We start from the raw sequence: 25,548 nt of genomic DNA on the forward strand, positions 1-25,548 counted from the left end.
AACAATTGGTTGTGCTGTTTGCAGTAATTTGCCTTCCATTTTTGTTGTTGTTTTGTTTTCTGTGTGCTTTTTTTCTCTTTTTCGTGTTTTTTCCCGTCATTTCTTTACTTTTGTATTAGTTTTTTCTTTAACGAAGCTACTACGCAGATATAGTAAAGAAAGTAAGAGTTTTGTCTTGCTGATAGGAATGATACGAAAGCGACACTGTCAGGTTAAAACCCATCGCCCAGTTCTTACTTGAAAGACGATTATCACTAACCATTATTTAATACCCGATCCGAGATTTAGAAGTTTGCCCTTTCAAAAACCCTGAACAATGCAATGGTATTGAAAACAAAAATTCTAACTCAAAATTAAGGACAAAAAGCAAAACCTTTGTGTGTGGAAAATAGTGGTCAAGCATGCCAAGGCAGAATACTAAACGGAGTGTGACCCAAGATATAGATCACGTGACAGATGTCAAACTACCAATTATAAGGCTATAAACATTAAAAAAGACTCAACATAGTGCTAGCTGTATGCCTGATTTCGCTCCCATAAAAAAACAACGAGAAATTGCTTGCTCGCTCTCAAACATAATATAATCGACAAAGTCGTCCTTTAAAAGTTGCACAAAATACATGTCACCACATATGCGGCAATATGCAGTTGGGGTCAGATTGTCTAAGAATGGTCCCAATTTATTTGATGTTCTGATAGCAGTTCGTCTTATCACAGATTCCACAGTATTCAGTGATACAATATGTTTCATTATTTCCTGAAGAATTTATAATCGCCAAAGTTATCGTTATCGTTAAAACTTATGAAAAAAGGTCACAAATCCCAAAAAATCTTTTGGGAGCAAAAGGAACTAAATTTCGGAAAACAACGTCGTGTCTTTCACCGAGGGCCGAGAGACTTTTGCTGATCTCTTTTAAAATTCCTAAACTGAATCTAAATAAGAAATTAACTGACAATGAAGTCAACAATTGGTCACCCGCAAAAAACATAGAGCATATGATAAGTTTTTTTAAAGCTACCGGAAATTAATTAGCATAACACGCCCGACTTTAACAACCTTAAGGTGATCTTCAATAATCCTTTCTTCCACCAAGAAGTGTATTCGTGCCGTAGAAAAGTTAAATTCTGTGTGATTTGTCACTACCTGTACTCAAATACCATCATATTTGTTCTTCACCTTACTAATATATTTGCCTTTACTGTCTTTCGAATATTTCGTTCACTGCGATGATAAACAACACCTGAAAAATCACCTTCATATGCTTCGAATGATTAGCTATAAGTCCATGTCATTAAGCGAGGTTACAAAAACAAGCGTTCGATTCTATTGCACTTAAAAATGATTTAACAAGGGTCCGACTGCACCTCTTCGTCTCCACAAACCTTATTTTAACTACTCCAATTAGACACCAATGGCACGCCAGTTGTCAATTCCTCAAGTTAAGATATAGGAGGCATTTCTTTTCAAAAAGGACAAGTACTGTCAGTAGCTCAACAAAGTAAGAAAGAAGAGCAAAGAAGTGAAAGACCTAAATATCTATACTGCTAATTTTATCATATCTTCAATTATCTTATCCCATCCCGAAATTATGGATTGCGAAGAGGTGAGAGCCCTCGCTTTCCAGCAATGTACATTACGTGGCCCGGCTTCAATTCCCAGACTTGACATCATATGTGGGTTAAGTTTGTTGGTTCTCTATTCTGCTCCAAGAGGTTTTTCTCTGGGTACTCTGGTATTCCCCTCTCCTCAAAAACAATGTAACCGTTGTTACTAATCACATTTCATATTACTATATATACTCTGAAAACCAAATTTCAAAAATCAATTCCTTTCAGTCCCAAGTGCTCCTCCGACTTCTGTCCAAGGACACAACTTAAGTTCTACAAGCATTTTCGTCAGCTGGGGAGAGGTTCCAACAGATCATCAAAATGGTGTTATTCTGAGTTACACCGTTACATACAGGGCATTGCCTAATGGGTCTGAACAAATGGAGAACGTGACTGCTCCAAATACAACTGCTACTCTGACAGGTCTGAATGAATACACTAACTACAGCATAACAGTGTTTGCATCTACTATCAAAGGAGGTGGAACTAAAAGTGTACCTATCGTTGTCATCACAGATGAGGACAGTAAGTTTAGCCAGCATTTTATGTTTCTTCTGCTCTCAATCAAAGGCCATAATTCTCCTGCATCACTGTGTTGTGATGTTGCTTCTTAATTTTTGATCGAGGGCTTCAAAAGAGTGGACTAACGTACTGTTCCTTTTTCGGTCATCTCAGAAATTAGTTTGCGCTGGTTTTTTTTTTTTTTTTTTTTTCAAGGAAAGCGTTGCATGAAACGTGGAAATCTTCTCTTCAGTGGACGTTCGTTCCTGGAAAGTGCAAGCTAATTTTTCATGTCACATTTACTTGCTTGGCCCCCTTTTTTAAAGCTTGATGACGTTTTTATACAAAAGCGGTTCATTTATTCCTCTTCCGACCTTAAGTGCTTACTGTATTTGTTCTTTCATTACAGAGCCAAATGCCCCTCCTGGTAACTTTCGCAAATTTAACACAACCTCTACTAGTATTGTTCTTCAATGGGACCAACTTGAAGCAGATGATCAAAATGGTGTTATAGTGAGTTACACTGTTACCTACAAGGCATTACCCGATGGGTCTGAGCAAACTCATCTTGTCACTGCACCAACCACTCTAGCTACATTGACGGGTCTGAATGAATACACCAACTACAGCATTACAGTATTTGCGTCTACTATCAAAGGAGGTGGACCTGTTAGTCAACCACTCATAATCATTACAGATCAAGACGGTAAGTGTATACTGATTGGTTATTTCTGATTTTATTACAATCATCACAAACATTGTTCTTCGGGTGTCTGATCTATAACAATTGGTTGTGCTGTTTGCAGTAATTTGCCTTCCATTTTTGTTGTTGTTTTGTTTTCTGTGTGCTTTTTTCCTCTTTTTCGTGTTTTTTTCCCGTCATTTCTTTACTTTTGTATTAGTTTTTTCTTTAACGAAGCTACTACGCAGATATAGTAAAGAAAGTAAGAGTTTTGTCTTGCTGATAGGAATGATACGAAAGCGACACTGTCAGGTTAAAACCCATCGCCCAGTTCTTACTTGAAAGACGATTATCACTAACCATTATTTAATACCCGATCCGAGATTTAGAAGTTTGCCCTTTCAAAAAGCCTGAACAATGCAATTGTATTGAAAACAAAAATTCTAACTCAAAATTAAGGACAAAAAGCAAAACCTTTGTGTGTGGAAAATAGTGGTCAAGCATGCCAAGGCAGAATACTAAACGGAGTGTGACCCAAGATATAGATCACGTGACAGATGTCAAACTACCAATTATAAGGCTATAAACATTAAAAAAGACTCAACATAGTGCTAGCTGTATGCCTGATTTCGCTCCCATAAAAAAACAACGAGAAATTGCTTGCTCGCTCTCAAACATAATATAATCGACAAAGTCGTCCTTTAAAAGTTGCACAAAATACATGTCACCACATATGCGGCAATATGCAGTTGGGGTCAGATTGTCTAAGAATGGTCCCAATTTATTTGATGTTCTGATAGCAGTTCGTCTTATCACAGATTCCACAGTATTCAGTGATACAATATGTTTCATTATTTCCTGAAGAATTTATAATCGCCAAAGTTATCGTTATCGTTAAAACTTATGTAAAAAGGTCACAAATCCCAAAAAATCCTTTGGGAGCAAAAGGAAACTAAATTCCGAAAAACAATGTCGTGTCTTTCACCGAGGGCCGAGAGACTTTTGCTGATCTCTTTTAAAATTCCTGAACTGAATCTAAACAAGAAATTAACTGACAGTGAAGTCAACAATTGGTCACCCTCAAAAACATAGAGTATATGATAATTTTTTTTAAAGCTACCGGAAATTAATTAGCATAACACGCCCGACTTTAACAACCTTAAGGTGATCTTCAATAATCCTTTCTTCCACCATGAAGCGTATCCGTGCCGTAGAAAAGTTAAATTCTGTCTGATTTGTCACTACCTGTACTCAAATACCATCATATTTGTTCTTCACCTTACTAATATATTTGCCTTTACTGTCTTTCGAATATTTCGTTCACTGCGATGATAAACAACACCTGAACAATGACCTTCATATGCTTCGAATGATTAGCTATAAGTCCATGTCATTAAGCCAGGGTCCGAATGCACCTCTTCGTCTCCACAAACCTTATTTTAACTACACCAATGGCACGCCAGTTGTCAATTCCTCAAGTTAAGATATAGGAGGCATTTCTTTTCAAAAAGGACAAGTACTGTCAGTAGCTCAACAAAGTAAGAAAGAAGAGCAAAGAGGTAAAAGACCTAAATATCTACTGCTAATTTTATCATATCTTCAATTATCTTATCCCATCCCGAAATTATGGATTGCGAAGAGGTGAGAGCCCTCGCTTTCCACCAATGTACATTACGTGGCCCGGCTTCAATTCCCAGACTTGACATCATATGTGGGTTAAGTTTGTTGGTTCTCTATTCTGCTCCAAGAGGTTTTTCTCTGGGTACTCTGGTATTCCCCTCTCCTCAAAAACAATGTAACCGTTGTTACTAATCACATTTCATATTACTATATATACTCTGAAAACCAAATTTCAAAAATCAATTCCTTTCAGTCCCAAGTGCTCCTCCGACTTCTGTCCAAGGACACAACTTAAGTTCTACAAGCATTTTCGTCAGCTGGGGAGAGGTTCCAACAGATCATCAAAATGGTGTTATTCTGAGTTACACCGTTACATACAGGGCATTGCCTAATGGGACTGAACAAATGGAGAACGTGACTGCTCCAAATACAACTGCTACTCTGACAGGTCTGAATGAATACACTAACTACAGCATAACAGTGTTTGCATCTACTATCAAAGGAGGTGGAACTAAAAGTGTACCTATCGTTGTCATCACAGATGAGGACAGTAAGTTTAGCCAGCATTTTATGTTTCTTCTGCTCTCAATCAAAGGCCATAATTCTCCTGCATCACTGTATTGTGATGTTGCTTCTTGATTTTTGATCGCGGGCTTCAAAAGAGTGGACTGATGTACTGTTCCTTTTTAAGTCATCTCAGAAATTAGTTTGCGCTGGTTTTTTTTTTTTTTTTTTTTTTTTTAAGGAAAGCGTTGCATGAAAGGTGGAAATTTCTCTTCAGTGGACGTTCGTTCCTGGAAAGTGCAAGCTAATTTTTCATGTCACATTTACTTGCTTGGCCCCCTTTTTTAAAGCTTGATGACGTTTTTATACAAAAGCGGTTCATTTATTCCTCTTCCGACCTTAAGTGCTTACTGTATTTGTTCTTTCATTACAGAGCCAAATGCCCCTCCTGGTAACTTTCGCAAATTTAACACAACCTCTACTAGTATTGTTCTTCAATGGGACCAACTTGAAGCAGATGATCAAAATGGTGTTATAGTGAGTTACACTGTTACCTACAAGGCATTACCCGATGGGTCTGAGCAAACTCATCTTGTCACTGCACCAACCACTCTAGCTACATTGACGGGTCTGAATGAATACACCAACTACAGCATTACAGTATTTGCGTCTACTATCAAAGGAGGTGGACCTGTTAGTCAACCACTCATAATCATTACAGATCAAGACGGTAAGTGTATACTGATTGGTTATTTCTGATTTTATTACAATCATCACAAACATTGTTCTTCGGGTGTCTGATCTATAACAACTTGTTGTGCTGTTTGCAGTAATTTGCCTTCCATTTTTGTTGTTGTTTTGTTTTCTGTGTGCTTTTTTTCTCTTTTTCGTGTTTTTTCCCGTCATTTCTTTACTTTTGTATTAGTTTTTTCTTTAACGAAGCTACTAAGAAGATATAGTAAAGAAAGTAAGAGTTTTGTCTTGCTGATAGGAATTATACGAAAGCGACACTGTCAGCTTAAAACCCATCGCCCAGTTCTTACTTGAAAGACGATTATCACTAACCATTATTTAATACCCGATCCGAGATTTAGAAGTTTGCCCTTTCAAAAAGCCTGAACAATGCAATTGTATTGAAAACAAAAATTCTAACTCAAAATTAAGGACAAAAAGCAAAACCTTTGTGTGTGGAAAATAGTGGTCAAGCATGCCAAGGCAGTATACTAAACGGAGTGTGACCCAAGATATAGATCACGTGACAGATGTCAAACTACCAATTATAAGGCTATAAACATTAAAAAAGACCCAACATAGTGATAGCTGTATGCCTGATTTCGCTCCCTTAACAAAACAACGAGAAATTGCTTGCTCGCTCTCAAACATAATATAATCGACAAAGTCGTCCTTTAAAAGTTGCACAAAATACATGTCACCACATATGCGGCAATATGCAGTTGGGGTCAGATTGTCTAAGAATGGTCCCAATTTATTTGATGTTCTGATAGCAGTTCGTCTTATTAGAGATTCCACAGTATTTAGTGATACAGTATGTTTCATTATTTTCTAAAGAATTTATAATCGCCAAAGTTATCGTTATCGTTAAAACTTATGTAAAAAGGTCACAAATCCCAAAAAATCTTTTGGGAGCAAAACGAACTAAATTCCGGAAAACAACGTCGTGTCTTTCACCGAGGGCCGAGAGACTTTTGCTGATCTCTTTTAAAATTCCTAAACTGAATCTAAATAAGAAATTAACTGACAATGAAGTCAACAATTGGTCACCCGCAAAAAACATAGAGCATATGATATTTTTTTTTAAAGCTACCGGAAATTAATTAGCATAACACGCCCGACTTTAACAACCTTCAGGTGATCTTCAATAATCCTTTCTTCCACCATGAAGCGTATTCGTGCCGTAGAAAAGTTAAATTCTGTCTTATTTGTCACTACCTGTACTCAAATACCATCATATTTCTTCTTCACCTTACTAATACATTTGCTTTTACTGTCTTTCGAATATTTCGTTCACTGCGATGATAAATAACACCTGAAAAATCACCTTCATATGCTTCGAATGATTAGCTATAAGTCCATGTTATTAAGCGAGGTTACAAAAACAAGCGTTCGATTCTATTGCACTTAAAAATGATTTAACAAGGGTCCGACTGCACCTCTTCGTCTCCACAAACCTTATTTTAACTACACCAATGGCACGCCAGTTGTCAATTCCTCAAGTTAAGATATAGGAGGCATTTCTTTTCAAAAAGGACAAGTACTGTAGGTCAATAAAGTAAGAAAGAAGAGCAAAGAGGTAAAAGACCTAAATATCTACTGCTAATTTTATCATATCTTCAATTATCTTATCCCATCCCGAAATTATGGATTGCGAAGAGGTGAGAGCCTTCGCTTTCCACCAATGTACATTACGTGGCCCGGCTTCAATTCCCAGAATTGACATCATATGTGGGTTAAGTTTGTTGGTTCTCTATTCTGCTCCAAGAGGTTTTTCTCTGGGTACTCTGGTATTCCCCTCTCCTCAAAAACAATGTAACCGTTGTTACTAATCACATTTCATATTACTATATATACTCTGAAAACCAAATTTCAAAAATCAATTCCTTTCAGTCCCAAGTGCTACTCCGACTTCTGTCCAAGGACACAACTTAAGTTCTACAAGCATTCTCGTCAGCTGGGGAGAGGTTCCAACAGATCATCAAAATGGTGTTATTCTGAGTTACACCGTTACATACAGGGCATTGCCTAATGGGTCTGAACAAATGGAGAACGTGACTGCCCCAAATACAACTGCTACTCTGACAGGTCTGAATGAATACACTAACTACAGCATAACAGTGTTTGCATCTACTATCAAAGGAGGTGGAACTAAAAGTGTACCTATCGTTGTCATCACAGATGAGGACAGTAAGTTTAGCCAGCATTTTATGTTTCTTCTGCTCTCAATCAAAGGCCATAATTCTCCTGCATCACTGTATTGTGATGTTGCTTCTTGATTTTTGATCGCGGGCTTCAAAAGAGTGGACTGACGTACTGTTCCTTTTTAAGTCATCTCAGAAATTAGTTTGCGCTGGTTTTTTTTTTTTTTTTTTCAAGGAAAGCGTTGCATGAAAGGTAGAAATTTCTCTTCAGTGGACGTTCGTTCCTGGAAAGTGCAAGCTAATTTTTCATGTCACATTTACTTGCTTCGCCCCCTTTTTTAAAGCTTCATGACGTTTTTATACACAAGCGGTTCATTTATTCCTCTTCCGACCTTAAGTGCTTACTGTATTTGTTCTTTCATTACAGAGCCAAATGCCCCTCCTGGTAACTTTCGCAAATTTAACACAACCTCTACTAGTATTGTTCTTCAATGGGACCAAGTTGAAGCAGATGATCAAAATGGTGTTATAGTGAGTTACACTGTTACCTACAAGGCATCACCCGATGGGTCTGAGCAAAATCATCATGTCACTGCACCAACCACTCTAGCTACATTGACAGGTCTGAATGAATACACCAACTACAGCATTACAGTATTTGCGTCTACTATCAAAGGAGGTGGACCTGCTAGTCAACCACTCATAATCATTACAGATCAAGACGGTAAGTGTATACTGATTGGTTATTTCTGATTTTATTACAATCATCACAAACATTGTGTTTCGGGTGTCTCATCTATAACAACTTGTTGTGCTGTTTGCAGTAATTTGCCTTCCATTTTTGTTGTTGTTTTTTTTTTCTGTGTGCTTTTTTTTCTCTTTTTCGTGTTTTTTTATTTCTTTATTTTTGTATTATTTTTTTCTTTAACGAAGCTACTAAGAAGATATAGTAAAGAAAGTAAGAGTTTTGTCTTGCTGATAGGAATCATACGAAAGCGACACTGTCAGCTTAAAACCCATCGCCCAGTTCTTACTTGAAAGACGATTATCACTAACCATTATTTAATACCCGATCCGAGATTTAGAAGTTTGCCCTTTCAAAACGCCTGAACAATGGAATTGTATTGAAAACAAAAATTCTAACTCAAAATTAAGGACAAAAAGCAAAACCTTTGTGTGTGGAAAATAGTGGTCAAGCATGCCAAGGCAGTATACTAAACGGAGTGTGACCCAAGATATAGATCACGTGACAGATGTCAAACTACCAATTATAAGGCTATAAACATTAAAAAAGACCCAACATAGTGATAGCTGTATGCCTGATTTCGCTCCCATAACAAAACAACGAGAAATTGCTTGCTCGCTCTCAAACATAATATAATCGACAAAGTCGTCCTTTAAAAGTTGCACAAAATACATGTCACCACATATGCGGCAATATGCAGTTGGGGTCAGATTGTCTAAGAATGGTCCCAATTTATTTGATGTTCTGATAGCAGTTCGTCTTATTAGAGATTCCACAGTATTTAGTGATACAGTATGTTTCATTATTTTCTAAAGAATTTATAATCGCCAAAGTTATCGTTATCGTTAAAACTTATGTAAAAAGGTCACAAATCCCAAAAAATCTTTTGGGAGCAAAACGAACTAAATTCCGGAAAACAACGTCGTGTCTTTCACCGAGGGCCGAGAGACTTTTGCTGATCTCTTTTAAAATTCCTAAACTGAATCTAAATAAGAAATTAACTGACAATGAAGTCAACAATTGGTCACCCGCAAAAAACATAGAGCATATGATATTTTTTTTTAAAGCTACCGGAAATTAATTAGCATAACACGCCCGACTTTAACAACCTTCAGGTGATCTTCAATAATCCTTTCTTCCACCATGAAGCGTATTCGTGCCGTAGAAAAGTTAAATTCTGTCTTATTTGTCACTACCTGTACTCAAATACCATCATATTTGTTCTTCACCTTACTGATACATTTGCTTTTACTGTCTTTCGAATATTTCGTTCACTGCGATGATAAACAACACCTGAAAAATCACCTTCATATGCTTCGAATGATTAGCTATAAGTCCATGTCATTAAGCGAGGTTACAAAAACAAGCGTTCGATTCTATTGCACTTAAAAATGATTTAACAAGGGTCCGACTGCACCTCTTCGTCTCCACAAACCTTATTTTAACTACACCAATGGCACGCCAGTTGTCAATTCCTCAAGTTAAGATATAGGAGGCATTTCTTTTCAAAAAGGACAAGTACTGTAGGTCAATAAAGTAAGAAAGAAGAGCAAAGAGGTAAAAGACCTAAATATCTACTGCTAATTTTATCATATCTTCAATTATCTTATCCCATCCCGAAATTATGGATTGCGAAGACGTGAGAGCCCTCGCTTTCCACCAATGTACATGACGTGGCCCGGCTTCAATTCCCAGACTTGACATCATATGTGGGTTAAGTTTGTTGGTTCTCTATTCTGCTCCAAGAGGTTTTTCTCTGGGTACTCTGGTATTCCCCTCTCCTCAAAAACAATGTAACCGTTGTTACTAATCACATTTCATATTACTATATATACTCTGAAAACCAAATTTCAAAAATCAATTCCTTTCAGTCCCAAGTGCTCCTCCGACTTCTGTCCAAGGACACAACTTAAGTTCTACAAGCATTTTCGTCCGCTGGGGAGAGGTTCCAACAGATCATCAAAATGGTGTTATTCTGAGTTACACCGTTACATACAGGGCATTGCCTAATGGGTCTGAACAAATGGAGAACGTGAATGCTCCAAATACAACTGCTACTCTGACAGGTCTGAATGAATACACTAACTACAGCATAACAGTGTTTGCATCTACTATCAAAGGAGGTGGAACTAAAAGTGTACCTATCGTTGTCATCACAGATGAGGACAGTAAGTTTAGCCAGCATTTTATGTTTCTTCTGCTCTCAATCAAAGGCCATAATTCTCCTGCATCACTGTATTGTGATGTTGCTTCTTGATTTTTGATCGCGGGCTTCAAAAGAGTGGACTGACGTACTGTTCCTTTTTAAGTCATCTCAGAAATTAGTTTGCGCTGGTTTTTTTTTTTTTTTTTTTCAAGGAAAGCGTTGCATGAAAGGTAGAAATTTCTCTTCAGTGGACGTTCGTTCCTGGAAAGTGCAAGCTAATTTTTCATGTCACATTTACTTGCTTCGCCCCCTTTTTTAAAGCTTCATGACGTTTTTATACACAAGCGGTTCATTTATTCCTCTTCCGACCTTAAGTGCTTACTGTATTTGTTCTTTCATTACAGAGCCAAATGCCCCTCCTGGTAACTTTCGCAAATTTAACACAACCTCTACTAGTATTGTTCTTCAATGGGACCAAGTTGAAGCAGATGATCAAAATGGTGTTATAGTGAGTTACACTGTTACCTACAAGGCATCACCCGATGGGTCTGAGCAAAATCATCATGTCACTGCACCAACCACTCTAGCTACATTGACAGGTCTGAATGAATACACCAACTACAGCATTACAGTATTTGCTTCTACTATCAAAGGAGGTGGACCTGCTAGTCAACCACTCATAATCATTACAGATCAAGACGGTAAGTGTATACTGATTGGTTATTTCTGATTTTATTACAATCATCACAAACATTGTGTTTCGGGTGTCTGATCTATAACAACTTGTTGTGCTGTTTGCAGTAATTTGCCTTCCATTTTTGTTGTTGTTTTGTTTTCTGTGTGCTTTTTTCTCTTTTTCGTGTTTTTTCCCGTCATTTCTTTACTTTTGTATTAGTTTTTTCTTTAACGAAGCTACTAAGAAGATATAGTAAAGAAAGTAAGAGTTTTGTCTTGCTGATAGGAATTATACGAAAGCGACACTGTCAGCTTAAAACCCATCGCCCAGTTCTTACTTGAAAGACGATTATCACTAACCATTATTTAATACCCGATCCGAGATTTAGAAGTTTGCCCTTTCAAAAAGCCTGAACAATGCAATTGTATTGAAAACAAAAACTCTAACTCAAAATTAAGGACAAAAAGCAAAACCTTTGTGTGTGGAAAATAGTGGTCAAGCATGCCAAGGCAGTATACTAAACGGAGTGTGACCCAAGATATAGATCACGTGACAGATGTCAAACTACCAATTATAAGGCTATAAACATTAAAAAAGACCCAACATAGTGATAGCTGTATGCCTGATTTCGCTCCCATAACAAAACAACGAGAAATTGCTTGCTCGCTCTCAAACATAATATAATCGACAAAGTCGTCCTTTAAAAGTTGCACAAAATACATGTCACCACATATGCGGCAATATGCAGTTGGGGTCAGATTGTCTAAGAATGGTCCCAATTTATTTGATGTTCTGATAGCAGTTCGTCTTATTAGAGATTCCACAGTATTTAGTGATACAGTATGTTTCATTATTTTCTAAAGAATTTATAATCGCCAAAGTTATCGTTATCGTTAAAACTTATGTAAAAAGGTCACAAATCCCAAAAAATCTTTTGGGAGCAAAACGAACTAAATTCCGGAAAACAACGTCGTGTCTTTCACCGAGGGCCGAGAGACTTTTGCTGATCTCTTTTAAAATTCCTAAACTGAATCTAAATAAGAAATTAACTGACAATGAAGTCAACAATTGGTCACCCGCAAAAACATAGAGCATATGATATTTTTTTTTAAAGCTACCGGAAATTAATTAGCATAACACGCCCGACTTTAACAACCTTCAGGTGATCTTCAATAATCCTTTCTTCCACCATGAAGCGTATTCGTGCCGTAGAAAAGTTAAATTCTGTCTTATTTGTCACTACCTGTACTCAAATACCATCATATTTGTTCTTCACCTTACTAATACATTTGCTTTTACTGTCTTTCGAATATTTCGTTCACTGCGATGATAAACAACACCTGAAAAATCACCTTCATATGCTTCGAATGATTAGCTATAAGTCCATGTCATTAAGCGAGGTTACAAAAACAAGCGTTCGATTCTATTGCACTTAAAAATGATTTAACAAGGGTCCGACTGCACCTCTTCGTCTCCACAAACCTTATTTTAACTACACCAATGGCACGCCAGTTGTCAATTCCTCAAGTTAAGATATAGGAGGCATTTCTTTTCAAAAAGGACAAGTACTGTAGGTCAATAAAGTAAGAAAGAAGAGCAAAGAGGTAAAAGACCTAAATATCTACTGCTAATTTTATCATATCTTCAATTATCTTATCCCATCCCGAAATTATGGATTGCGAAGACGTGAGAGCCCTCGCTTTCCACCAATGTACATTACGTGGCCCGGCTTCAATTCCCAGACTTGACATCATATGTGGGTTAAGTTTGTTGGTTCTCTATTCTGCTCCAAGAGGTTTTTCTCTGGGTACTCTGGTATTCCCCTCTCCTCAAAAACAATGTAACCGTTGTTACTAATCACATTTCATATTACTATATATACTCTGAAAACCAAATTTCAAAAATCAATTCCTTTCAGTCCCAAGTGCTCCTCCGACTTCTGTCCAAGGACACAACTTAAGTTCTACAAGCATTCTCGTCAGCTGGGGAGAGGTTCCAACAGATCATCAAAATGGTGTTATTCTGAGTTACACCGTTACATACAGGGCATTGCCTAATGGGTCTGAACAAATGGAGAACGTGACTGCTCCAAATACAACTGCTACTCTGACAGGTCTGAATGAATACACTAACTACAGCATAACAGTGTTTGCATCTACTATCAAAGGAGGTGGAACTAAAAGTGTACCTATCGTTGTGATCACAGATGAGGACAGTAAGTTTAGCCAGCATTTTATGTTTCTTCTGCTCTCAATCAAAGGCCATAATTCTCCTGCATCACTGTATTGTGATGTTGCTTCTTGATTTTTGATCGCGGGCTTCAAAAGAGTGGACTGACGTACTGTTCCTTTTTAAGTCATCTCAGAAATTAGTTTGCGCTGGTTTTTTTTTTTTTTTTTTCAAGGAAAGCGTTGCATGAAAGGTAGAAATTTCTCTTCAGTGGACGTTCGTTCCTGGAAAGTGCAAGCTAATTTTTCATGTCACATTTACTTGCTTGGCCCCCTTTTTTAAAGCTTGATGACGTTTTTATACACAAGCGGTTCATTTATTCCTCTTCCGACCTTAAGTGCTTACTGTATTTGTTCTTTCATTACAGAGCCAAATGCCCCTCCTGGTAACTTTCGCAAATTTAACACAACCTCTACTAGTATTGTTCTTCAATGGGACCAAGTTGAAGCAGATGATCAAAATGGTGTTATAGTGAGTTACACTGTTACCTACAAGGCATCACCCGATGGGTCTGAGCAAAATCATCATGTCACTGCACCAACCACTCTAGCTACATTGACAGGTCTGAATGAATACACCAACTACAGCATTACAGTATTTGCGTCTACTACCAAAGGAGGTGGACCTGCTAGTCAACCACTCATAATCATTACAGATCAAGACGGTAAGTGTATACTGATTGGTTATTTCTGATTTTATTACAATCATCACAAACATTGTGTTTCGGGTGTCTGACTTATAACAACTTGTTGTGCTGTTTGCAGTAATTTGCCTTCCATTTTTGTTGTTGTTTTTTTTTTCTGTGTGCTTTTTTTTCTCTTTTTCGTGTTTTTTTATTTCTTTATTTTTGTATTAGTTTTTTCTTTAACGAAGCTACTAAGCAGATATAGTAAAGAAAGTAAGAGTTTTGTCTTGCTGATAGGAATGATACGAAAGCGACAGTGTCAGGTTAAAACCCATCGTCCAGTTCTTACTTGAAAGACGATTATCACTAACCATTATTTAATACCCGATCCGAGATTTAGAAGTTTGCCCTTTCAAAAAGCCTGAACAATGCAATTGTATTGAAAACAAAAACTCTAACTCAAAATTAAGGACAAAAAGCAAAACCTTTGTGTGTGGAAAATAGTGGTCAAGCATGCCAAGGCAGTATACTAAACGGAGTGTGACCCAAGATATAGAACACGTGACAGATGTCAAACTACCAATTATAAGGCTATAAACATTAAAAAAGACTCAACATAGTGATAGCTGTATGCCTGATTTCGCTCCCATAACAAAACAACGAGAAATTGCTTGCTCGCTCTCAAACATGATATAATCGACAAAGTCGTCCTTTAAAAGTTGCACAAAATACATGTCACCACATATGCGGCAATATGCAATTGGGGTCAGATTGTCTAAGAACACACAGTATTCAGTGTTACAGTATGTTTCATTATTTCATGAAGAACTTAAAATTGCCAAAGTTATCGTTATCGTTAAAACTTATGTAAAAAGGTCACAAATCCCAAAAAATCCTTTGGGAGCAAAAAGGAAACTAAATTCCGGAAAACAATGTCGTGTCTTTCACCGAGGGCCGAGAGACTTTTGCTGATCTCTTTTAAAATTCCTGAACTGAATCTAAACAAGAAATTAACTGACAATGAAGTCAACAATTGGTCACCCGCAAAAACATGGCTAAGTTAAGCACACGTCTAACTGTCAAGTAGAGAGAGTTTGTATTCTTTTTTAAAACCGTCAAGTGGTCCGGAGACACGTAATTTTCATAGCTATTGCTTCCCAAGTCTGTGATGCCACTACGCTAAACCTTGCTAGGCCATAATTAGTTCGAAAATATGGCATGTACAGGTTTTGATTAGTGGCATACCTGGTGTTATAATTATGAACAGCCGAAGCAGGTTGAACTAAATCATAGAGAGCAGGAGGTATATCTTTTTTGATATTGCATTTTATGCGCCAATTTTTAATTTAAAAATATTTTCTAACTTTAAAATTCCGAATGGTCTAAAATACGGTGTGGGACTTTCTCTTTTTAATTGTTTGCGAATACAATTATTTTGACTTATTTTGATTTTATATAACTTAGGTATGCGGTAATTATTCCATATGTTAAATACGGATATATGATAGTATAATTCAGTTGTTTGTGTGTACTCATAGGCATGTAGTGCCTAAGCTTAAATAAAATTCCAATATGTTTCGGTTATTTTGTTGTTATTTAATGTGCTGGAGCTGAGCATCCCATTTTAGGTGCTCATGAATAAAGACGCCCAAGTATTTAATATGGGACTTTTGTTCTATACTACAAACTGTTATTCTGATATTTGTTTTCTCCTTAGCTGAAGTAATTAACATGTAATTTGTCTTCTTAAAATTAATGGATAGCATATTTGTTGCACAAAATTTTAAGACCTTTTCAAGTTCTTTATTAACAACTGATTGTGGTAATTGTGAAGAAGAGCTCCCCAAAAAACCTGTCGGCCGACTGTCGGTCAACTGTCGGCCGACAGTCGGCCGACTGTTGCCCAACTGTTGGCAACCTGTCGGTAACGTGTCGGTAACCTGTCGGCGGGACAAACTAAAATGATCGTAAGCATTTACTTGTCTATTGCTTCTAAACTACGCGAAAAGAGCTAAAGGCAGTTCATAACGATACCTTGAGCAGCACTTATACTACTAATATGGCTTTTGTCCACTGTTTTAGCGTTGGCTAGCGATACTTGCCCACATTGTAAACATCATTCATACATACATGACATAACATAAGAGGCCGCGTTGCATTGTAGGGCGATTTGAAGGAAAGTGTTTGTCTCCTCTTCTAACTACGTATTGATACGTAGCTTATGGTTTTCAGAGTTTTTAGCAGAGTTTTCGATTAAATTATCTTCCAATGCGATTCTTAGATTGTCTGGTGTGTTGTAAATTACGCAAGTGATATATCCTATATGCATCTGATAACAACTGATAACAGTTGATCGGTAAGTAGGTGAAGTCTGTCGAGTCATACATCACCATTACGGAATGTCACGTTAACTGCTCGTTTTTACCACAATTTTTCTTTTTTCTTAACCGATCGGTAACCTGTTGGTTAGCTGTCGGTAGACTGTCGGTAAGCTGTTGGTCAACTGTCGGCCGACAGTTGACCGACAGTCGGCCGACAGGATTTTTGGGGAGCTCTTCTTCACAATTACCACTGATTGTAATTGTTCGGGGTTTGAAGGTCACGGGCTCAAACCTAGTCCTGTTCCGGAACTCCCTCTTACCCCGCCCTGAAAATGGGCCTGGAACCCAGGCGGGAAAAGAGAGAGTCCTGTATTACTTGCAGGCGCATGCTCGGAATGAGCCAATCATGTTGCATTAGATGCCAGGCTGGATATGTAAATAAAGGGAACCTTGAAACTTGGACAAAAAATCGTATATGAAAATTACTGTTCGATTTGCAGTGCGAGGAAAGAGAACATCTAAATTATGATTCGTCGTGACCAAACGAGGAGAAAAAACCCCGATCGCAGTGATGTTGGAAAATTATTGCCGAATAAATGTAACGACTGAGAGAAGATCGCAATAAATCGATACAAAGGCTGAACTAGTAAATATAGCATAGGATTTCACTAAGCGACAAAACAGCTCGGAGTCAGAATTTCATATTATCTGCAGTACTTTACCTCTAACAATGAGTTTCAGAAGGAAAGTGCTTTTAAGTAGCAACAATAAAAGCAAGGTGACACACGCTTTTAAGTAGCATTTTTCATCCTTATTAATTAATATTCACGAACAAATTTTGACCGGAAAAAAAAAATCGTGACAACGTCCGAATAATCGATATTTGACTGTGCGTATATATGTATAAATTTAATAGGAACATTATTGCTTCATCAGTGCGTTATCAACACAAATTGGTATCTAAAGAAACAAATAGTCCAGGTTGTGATTCAATTTCGTTTAACTTTTTATCAGGAATAATGCTCAGTCATGCAATCGTCTTTTAGTTTTTCCGATATAAAAATCATTGCAGTCTCAACAGGCAGGTCTACATAAAACCTTAGCCATTTTGCCACGGCTATGGCTTGTAAGGAAAGGAAGATTTAATGTGATGAGTGCTTTGAAAAATTATTCTAAGGAAAAATTAATAGTCTGAGTAAATTACTCTACTCTAATTACTCAAAAAAAAAAGACTTTGTTTGTCACCGGTGTTTGTGTATTATTCCTGATCAAACTGAGAGTATTTACAACATTTTTCACCTGACTGTTGTATATTGGGTATCCAAACAATTTGTACCCGATTTTGAACAAAATTGGTAGGCCTATACTCCTGAAACAATCACAGTTTCAATAATTACGGTGCAACTCAAATATATGTTCACTAGATCAGTGCAATTATCACATAACTAGATCGACAGAAGTAATGAACAGTAAATAATGAACAATAAACAAGAGTTCTAGCAGGAGATTTATTAGTCTTCGTTGAGCGATTCACATCCACGAGCTACAATATATTTGTAAGTTTCAAGGAGTCTCGGGAAAGCAATTAAATCAAAATTTGATATTTTTCTGCGCCAACATCATGCAGCTGTTCAGTTGGGTTTCACATGTTTCAGGCACGAAATTCCATACTTTCGTATGTCATCCATGTGATCTTCCACGATTGGGACTCACGATAAGAAGGACTGATTTACAATTAAAATCGGACTCGGATCGAAGAAAAGCGCAAAAATATTAAAGGAACAACCATGTAGCAAACAGACTTGCCAAATCCTGTTGCAGGTTTAACAAAACCATCATTACCGGTAACGGCTGCATGAATAGCTTGCAGTTGTTCCGCCTTAGGCACAAAGGTAAAGTGGCATTTCTTAAAGGCGAAATCAGTTGCCTCCAGAAACTTGGCGTTATAATTTCCTTTCACATTATCCCCATAAATCCAGTGTAAAAGCACTCGGAATAGACTATGCCCAAATAAGAAATATTTTTCCAAATATGGCTTTCCCCCCAGTTTTGGGGGGGAAAATGGCGTCATTCCGAGCATGCGCCTGCAAATAATACAGGACTCTCTCTTTTCCCGCCTGGGTTCTAGGCCCATTTTCAGGGCGGGGTAAGAGGGAGTCCCGGAACAGGACTAGCTCAAACCCCGTTGAAGTCCTGAATTTCTTAGGCTTCTCTACGCAATTGCTAAAAATTGCGTTCATAACTGCGAGGATCATTCCTTCTAAAAGCATTTTCGTCACCTGGCGAGAAGTTCCAGAATCTGATCAAAATGGTGTTATACTGAGTTACATTATTACAACTACAAGCATTACTTTAGAAAATCTCAATGAATTCACCGACTACAACATCACAGTCTTTGCGTCTACTGTAAAAGGAGGCGGAACTATCAGTGCCCCTATCACTGTGAGAACAGATGAAGACAGTAAGTACACCAGTTCGGATTGCGCTGCAAACAAAGTTATAAACGTATGGTATTTCAAATTACTTTTCTCGTTTCTCTTTAAAAAATATACATTTTTTTCTTTTTGTTAATTATTCCTACAACATTCACTAGTATCCTTGTTCAGTAGTGTGATGTGCCCGCTTCTGATAAAAACGGTGTCATAGTAACAAGTTACACCGCGCTTTATCAAGAAATAACTAAAAGAATTGCAAATGCAACTGTCAACACAACGAAGCTTCAGCAATGCATGCAAATTTGATTGATCTGATTATCAACGTGAAGTTTAACATCATTCAGCTTTTTGGCTTCTACCGTCAAAGGAGATGGTCTGTACAGTAATGCCACAGAGGTCACGGCAAAGCAGTCTATACTTCAGTGAATACAATGTATTACTTCGAAGTTAGTATCGTGTAAATATCGACGGACCTGTGAGATAATACTGAGGATCCTATCGAAGAAATCGTTTATATAAGCCGCATCCACAATGAAAAAGCGTGAGTGTTTCAACATGGCGTTGCGTTGTTCGTAACGCTCGCGTCGGCCTCGTTCCGAAGATTTCCGGAAAAGCCACCAAATCGATACTTACAACCTATATATTTCAGCTGCGAATTTCAAGCGATAAAAATATATATGGTCAATTTTTCAAGCAATATATTTACCTCCCCATAAGTTATATATACGCAATTGTTTAGCAATAAATAACACAGTGCAGCACATGATATTTAATGGTAAAACCTATATATTCAATGATACAACTTTTTTGTTTATCAACACTTTTGTCACGTTTGGCGTTCCATACACTTGTCGGCATTGTGAATATCCCAGAGTGCACTACAAAAACAGGGGCAACTGTCTATTTACCGGAGAGGGGGGTGACAAAATTCCAAAAATCAAGCCACAAAACGCTGAAAAAAACCAATTTAACTTTTGAGATCGGTTGGAGACCCCTATTTTTTATTATGTAAAATGAAATTTGAGGCCCATTGAAGTCTGGATTAATTTTTGGGGCCGTTAAAAAATTGATAAAGGGTGCTTTTAGTGACTACAGAGGAGGGCTGTCAGGCTCAAAAATGGCTCTGTGGACACGTTTTTGCGATAAAAAACACATTTCTAGAATCTTCTGGTTGCAGTTTGCTATTCCTTTTAAAGATCTTTGACCTTCTTGCTTTTTACTGTAAGTAAACGTTTGTGCCGATAACAAGTGTGAAAAAAACTTGCGTTTCTTCGTGTAAGAAAAAATTTCCAAGTGTCCGCTTCTTCAAAAATCAAACCTTATTATCTCCGAAAAATGCATGGTTACCCCCTATTTTCATTTCACATTCCAATAACCCAAACTAAGATCTACTTTTCTCTGTAGTTATACCCCGGGGAAATCTTTCTTCTTTTTAGGTGGCACCGTCCTTAAAACTATTTTCAGACGGACCACATTTCACGTAGTTTGAATTTTGGCTTGTTTAATCTTAATTATTAATGGACAGTGCAGAAGAAAGCATATATGTTACATTGTTGGTAAACCTTCCAGTTTAATTATTACTTTGTTCAGTTCCCAGTGCTCCTCCCGTGGGATTAAAGCCAATAGATACAACATCTACTACTATCCTTGTTCATTGGGACGAAGTACTCCCTTCTCATAAGAATGGTATCATAACAAACTACACCGTGAGCTATCAAGCAACAAGTGAAAGAATTGTAAATGCACCTGTCAACACAACGATTGTTGTGGCTCCAACAATGCAAGCCAACTTGACTGATCTGATTATCAATATGAAATATAACATCAGCGTTTTGGCTTCAACCATAAAGGGACGAGGTCCAAGCAGCAATGGTATAATAGTCTCAACAAACCAATCAGGTAAGTCAGTTTCACCCTTTGTCTATCCACTACTAAAATCAAATCTGTATTTCTCGAAAGTCATAATACCCGCACACACGATTCCGTGCTTAGTGTTATGGGCCCAGTTGTTCAAAAGCCGATTCACCTAATCCAGGTTTAGCGTAAACTTTGGTTTCATTTTTTCAACTTTTGGGTGAAAGTTTCTTTTGGTTATCTTTATTTTTCAAGATTGACTTCTTCTAATGTAACATTTCTTCTTCTAATTTAACATTTTGCCTTATATAAAAGATAAACAACGCAGGATCACAGGATCATGATAAGTGCCAGTCAAAACTGCAACAGAGTGAAACGTAACATATGTTAATAAACGTTCAAATGCACGGACATCCAAGCAACTCATGATCAGAAGATAATAAGCTAACAAAACGTGATGCTTTTTCAACATTCTTTATAGTTTTCCCTTGGCGTCCGAGTGCGTGTTGGGCATACGAAAAAATTATATTGGCAAACTTTACAATGAATTTTCTCTAGAACCCATTAGAATATGGGAAAAGCCTGACAAACGTTGTTAGCTTATTATCTCCTGAGTGATATAGAGTAGTTTGTTTGGATATCCGTGTTACCCCAAGGGTAATTTTTTAATTCATCGGAGCAGAGAAAGTCAGATTCACGTCTGGGTGCTTGCGCTCACTTTCTGAAAGAAAAAACGTGAAAGGTAAAGGTACTTTCAAATAGTATATTTTATTAGCTTTCCACTGGTATATGGTTTCCATGGTTGGTAGGAAATATGAGCGTGTGTCAAGAAAATCCGTTTCAATCAAAAAGTGAAAAAACCATCATTTTCTTTCATTTGTTGAATGATCGTTGGGAAATATTTTATAAAAGCAATAGAAAACTTTTTCCTGTGTTTGGATAGCCTGATATAAACACGAGAGGGGTTGGGAGAATTCGAGACAGTTATAACTGTCGAGAATTCTCCCAACCCCTCTCGTGTTTATATCAGGCTATACAGACACGGAAAACGTTTTCTGTTGCTTAATTGTGTACCGACAATCATTAGATAGATTTGCTTTTTCTGTGCATTACATATGTTGTCAAAACGGGAATCGATTACCGAGAAGCATGACCCAATGAAAAGGGACCGCTTTTTTCATTGCATAGACAGTGCCTACAAGTAGTTATGTGATGATCATTATGTAAATTTAGCCTCCATGTCTGTGCTTTGATACAATTTTGTGCCACTTTCTAATTTAGGGCAAAACGTCTTTGAATGACATTTCATCATTAAAAAATATCACATCTTAATTTGTGTTCGGTGATTTACAATTTTTAATAGAGAATATCTGTTTTTTTTCTTCGCTCAGAACCAGGTGCTTCTCCCACTGAAGTAACAGGACACAATACAAGCTCAACGACAATACTAGTAGAGTGGGATGAAGTTCCAATTGAAAAGCAGCATGGTGAGATTATAGGTTACACTGTGATCTATTGGAGGACAAATGATCCAAAAGAAGAAAAGCACGTACAGGAACTTGAAGCAACGTTGCAAGGCCTTGTAAAGTATACCGACTACAATATTGAAGTATTGGCTTCTACAATCAAAGGTCGTGGCCCACCCAGTGATTTAATTACAGTCCGCACAGATCAAGACAGTAAGTAAACACAAGTAGCCAATGGCGTAGCAAAGATTTTCTCTAAACTTAACATTCATATTCTAGCAATTAAACGGCCCTGCCACATTAAGAAAAATATATCACATCAGTCGGTCTGTTCAATGCCGCGAAGATACACATTAAAGGATTAGAATTGCATAAATCATAATCTTTCGGTAGTTAAGGTTATTAAAGTTAGGTAACTTTTAAGCATAGCCAAAAAGGGATTTGGTGTCTTGAGATCTTATTCGATTTATGACAAAGAACGTAAAATTAATGAAATCAAAATATTTCAACCGAATTGTTTAACCTTCATTAGTTCAGTGGTGGTGAGTCCTTAAGGACATAGTTGTCACATGATTGAACATTCATGTCACGAGAGGACGGCGTCGCAGAATGCTCGTGAACAGAGCTGAGAAATAGTAAGGTACTAGCTCATGAGTAGGAGGTACTTCTAGGTTCTCCATTTTCTGGACAAAGTATACACTATCCAGTTTAACATAATATTCCCTATTGCCGGGCATGGGATCGGTGTTGGTAGCCAGTACCTTCGCTATGTTAGAAAAATTTGGTTTTATCAACGGAGTTGATGATGTAAATTGGCCACCGTACAGAGATTCTAAAAGCTGACGTTTCGAGCGTTAGCCCTTTGGATTCGCTCTAACGAAGGGCTAACCCTCGAAACGTCAGCTTTTAGAATCTCTGTACGGTGGCCAATTTACATTATCAACTCCGTTGATAAAACCAAATTTTTGTATACTACTTCCCCACCGACGCAGCACCACAGTTTCTTTAGAAACTACCCTCTTCATTCCTTCGCTATCTTGACTGATATGGGCAATACTGGCGCAATATGTCGCGAGGCCGCGGCCTGGGTACCACAGTACAAAAGAATCGAGACGCATGCGTTCATCCACTGAGCCGAAGAGTGAGGCCGTACCGATTGACAGTTCAAGGGTGGGGATGAGAAGACAATCACTTCAAAGGTCAGGAGACCCGTCATCGTCATCGTCTCCGTCTGTCTCGAATGGAATGCAAATGCAATGGACAGCGTCGGAAATGTCAGTTTGCTGCGGAGCAGCGTCGACTGTGACTGTAAAGTCCAATTCTGGAATGGCAGTTTGCGTCACAGTTGCTCCAAGTGAGGACATTTCTTGCCGGGTGTCCATTCTCCATACGCTGAACGTAGCCGAGCCAGCGAAGGCGTCTCTAAGACAGCATTGCAAACATGCTTGGGATGTTCGCACGCTCAAGGACACCCTTGTTGGGGATTCTGTCCTGTCAAGATATGCCTAGGATATGTCGCACGCAGGGCAGGTGGAAACCGTTGAGGCGGCCCTCCTGTCGGGGGTAAGCTGTCCAGCTTTCGCTGCCACAGAGTAGGGTACTCAGCACACAGGCGTTGTACACTGCAATCTTGGTATGTGTGGTAAACTTGGTGTTCTCCCACACCCTTCTCGACAGTCTGGACATGGCTAATGCTGCTTTGCCAATGCGCTTCTTGATCTCTGCCTCAAGGGGCAGGTTGTTGAAGATTGTTGAGCTGAGGTAAGTGAAGCCCTCGACCACTTCCAGGGTGTAGTCCCCGACGGAGATACTGGGCGCTTCGCTGGCATCCTACCCATCCCCTTCGTTTTCTTCAGGCTGATGGTTAGCCAGGCATTTGATTTGCCTCTGCAGTCCTTCTTGTGTGTGGAAGGCCAGGGCAGCGTCGTTCGCAAAGAGCGTTTCTCTCAGCAGGCGTGCTTTTCTTTTGGGTCGTAGGCGGAGCGTGTGGAGCAACGCTCCGTCTTCTGATTCGCTGAAAGCAAATCAGTCTACGAGGGGTTAACGTATGGAGAACAACATTTCCCCGTCAGGAAAGTACTAACCCTCCGAGGGAATTTTATTTCTTCTTCATCCCCCTCCGACTGGTAGTAGCAATACTGATGCAGAATTATAAAGAAAAACTACCAAGCGAAAAGCAAAAGCCACAATATCGTAACTTAAATATTTATAAGTCCAAATAACACTTGATGCAAGTTCGATAACTACATGCTCTAAGCTGAAATAAAACCGCACACAGGCTGACAACTATGATATACTTCTTTTAATGGAAAAAAGAAGATTACAACTCTAAACAAACAATTGTTCAATAACTATGCAGCATCACCCATGCGAGGGCAGTCGTGTTAAAGTCAAAGTGATTCTATTGCTCGTAACGCAACCAAACGCATAAGTCTGACAAAAGAAAAAAAAAGAATTAGCCGTTCATCAATTGTTAAAAACTGTTAAGTACCGCCCTTTAAAAGGCAGCCCGTGATGGCTCTCTGTGGTAAAAGCGCTCAAAGGTCTACACAGAGGGCTAATCACCAGCCTCTAGGATGAGGTCCGCAGACAACCTCCTGCAGCAGCTCCAGAGGTTTAGGCTCCTCGAATTGAATAACCAGAATATCCAAATTCAAATCCTGCCATCTGCAAGGTTCTTAGAAACCATCGTGCGACCGATTGGCTTGAGATGGCTTTGTTTGGAGAAAAAGGGGGCACAAGTAGCTGAGAGGATTTATAAGGGTACGAACCACGCAGATCTTGGGGTTGTCTGGAAATAAAGGCAGAAAAAAGTTTCCGCGCAGATTGACCCTGAGGATTCTGTGGTCTGTCAGTAAATGGTGTTTAACAATGTCATTGTCGATGTCAACATTTCTCCTTTCTTGACGAGAAATGGCGACATTGACAATAACATTGCTTAACACCATTTTCAGACGGACCACATTTCACGGAGTTTGAATTTTGTCTTGTTTTAATCTTACTTATTAATGAACAGTGTGGAAGAAAGCATATATGTTAGATTGTTGGCAAACCTCCCGGTTTGACCGAACATCTTTTACTACCCTTGTTCAGTGGGACAACATGCCCCTTCTGGTAAAAATACACTCCATTCACACCCTGGTCAGAGTTTTCTCTGTCCTTTTGTGGGCCCATTTCCATCAGTAGGGCTAACTCTCACAAGGTTCATATGGGATTGAAATCTAGCACTTCACATTACACTCTATTCAGTTAACTCTGTT

The 25,548-nt window shown here is 38.2% G+C and overlaps 1 protein-coding gene across 2 annotated transcripts in view; it reads left to right on the forward strand.

Annotated features, from left to right (window-relative positions):
• Positions 1-25,548, forward strand: part of LOC137974462 (receptor-type tyrosine-protein phosphatase delta-like) — a 78,660-nt gene that overhangs the window by 24,964 nt on the left and 28,148 nt on the right. For both annotated transcript variants that reach the window (XM_068821471.1, XM_068821472.1), the window contains 12 exons: positions 1,837-2,133; positions 2,519-2,815; positions 4,665-4,961; positions 5,349-5,645; positions 7,541-7,837; positions 8,219-8,515; positions 10,408-10,704; positions 11,087-11,383; positions 13,277-13,573; positions 13,955-14,251; positions 20,559-20,867; positions 22,214-22,501. In XM_068821471.1, the coding sequence (XP_068677572.1) occupies positions 1,837-2,133; positions 2,519-2,815; positions 4,665-4,961; positions 5,349-5,645; positions 7,541-7,837; positions 8,219-8,515; positions 10,408-10,704; positions 11,087-11,383; positions 13,277-13,573; positions 13,955-14,251; positions 20,559-20,867; positions 22,214-22,501 (3,567 nt within the window). The remainder of the gene's footprint in view (positions 1-1,836; positions 2,134-2,518; positions 2,816-4,664; positions 4,962-5,348; positions 5,646-7,540; positions 7,838-8,218; positions 8,516-10,407; positions 10,705-11,086; positions 11,384-13,276; positions 13,574-13,954; positions 14,252-20,558; positions 20,868-22,213; positions 22,502-25,548) is intronic.

The sequence above is a fragment of the Montipora foliosa genome, chromosome 10, assembly GCF_036669935.1.
Source record: "Montipora foliosa isolate CH-2021 chromosome 10, ASM3666993v2, whole genome shotgun sequence".
In the NCBI taxonomy this organism is placed as follows: Eukaryota; Metazoa; Cnidaria; class Anthozoa; order Scleractinia; family Acroporidae; genus Montipora; species Montipora foliosa.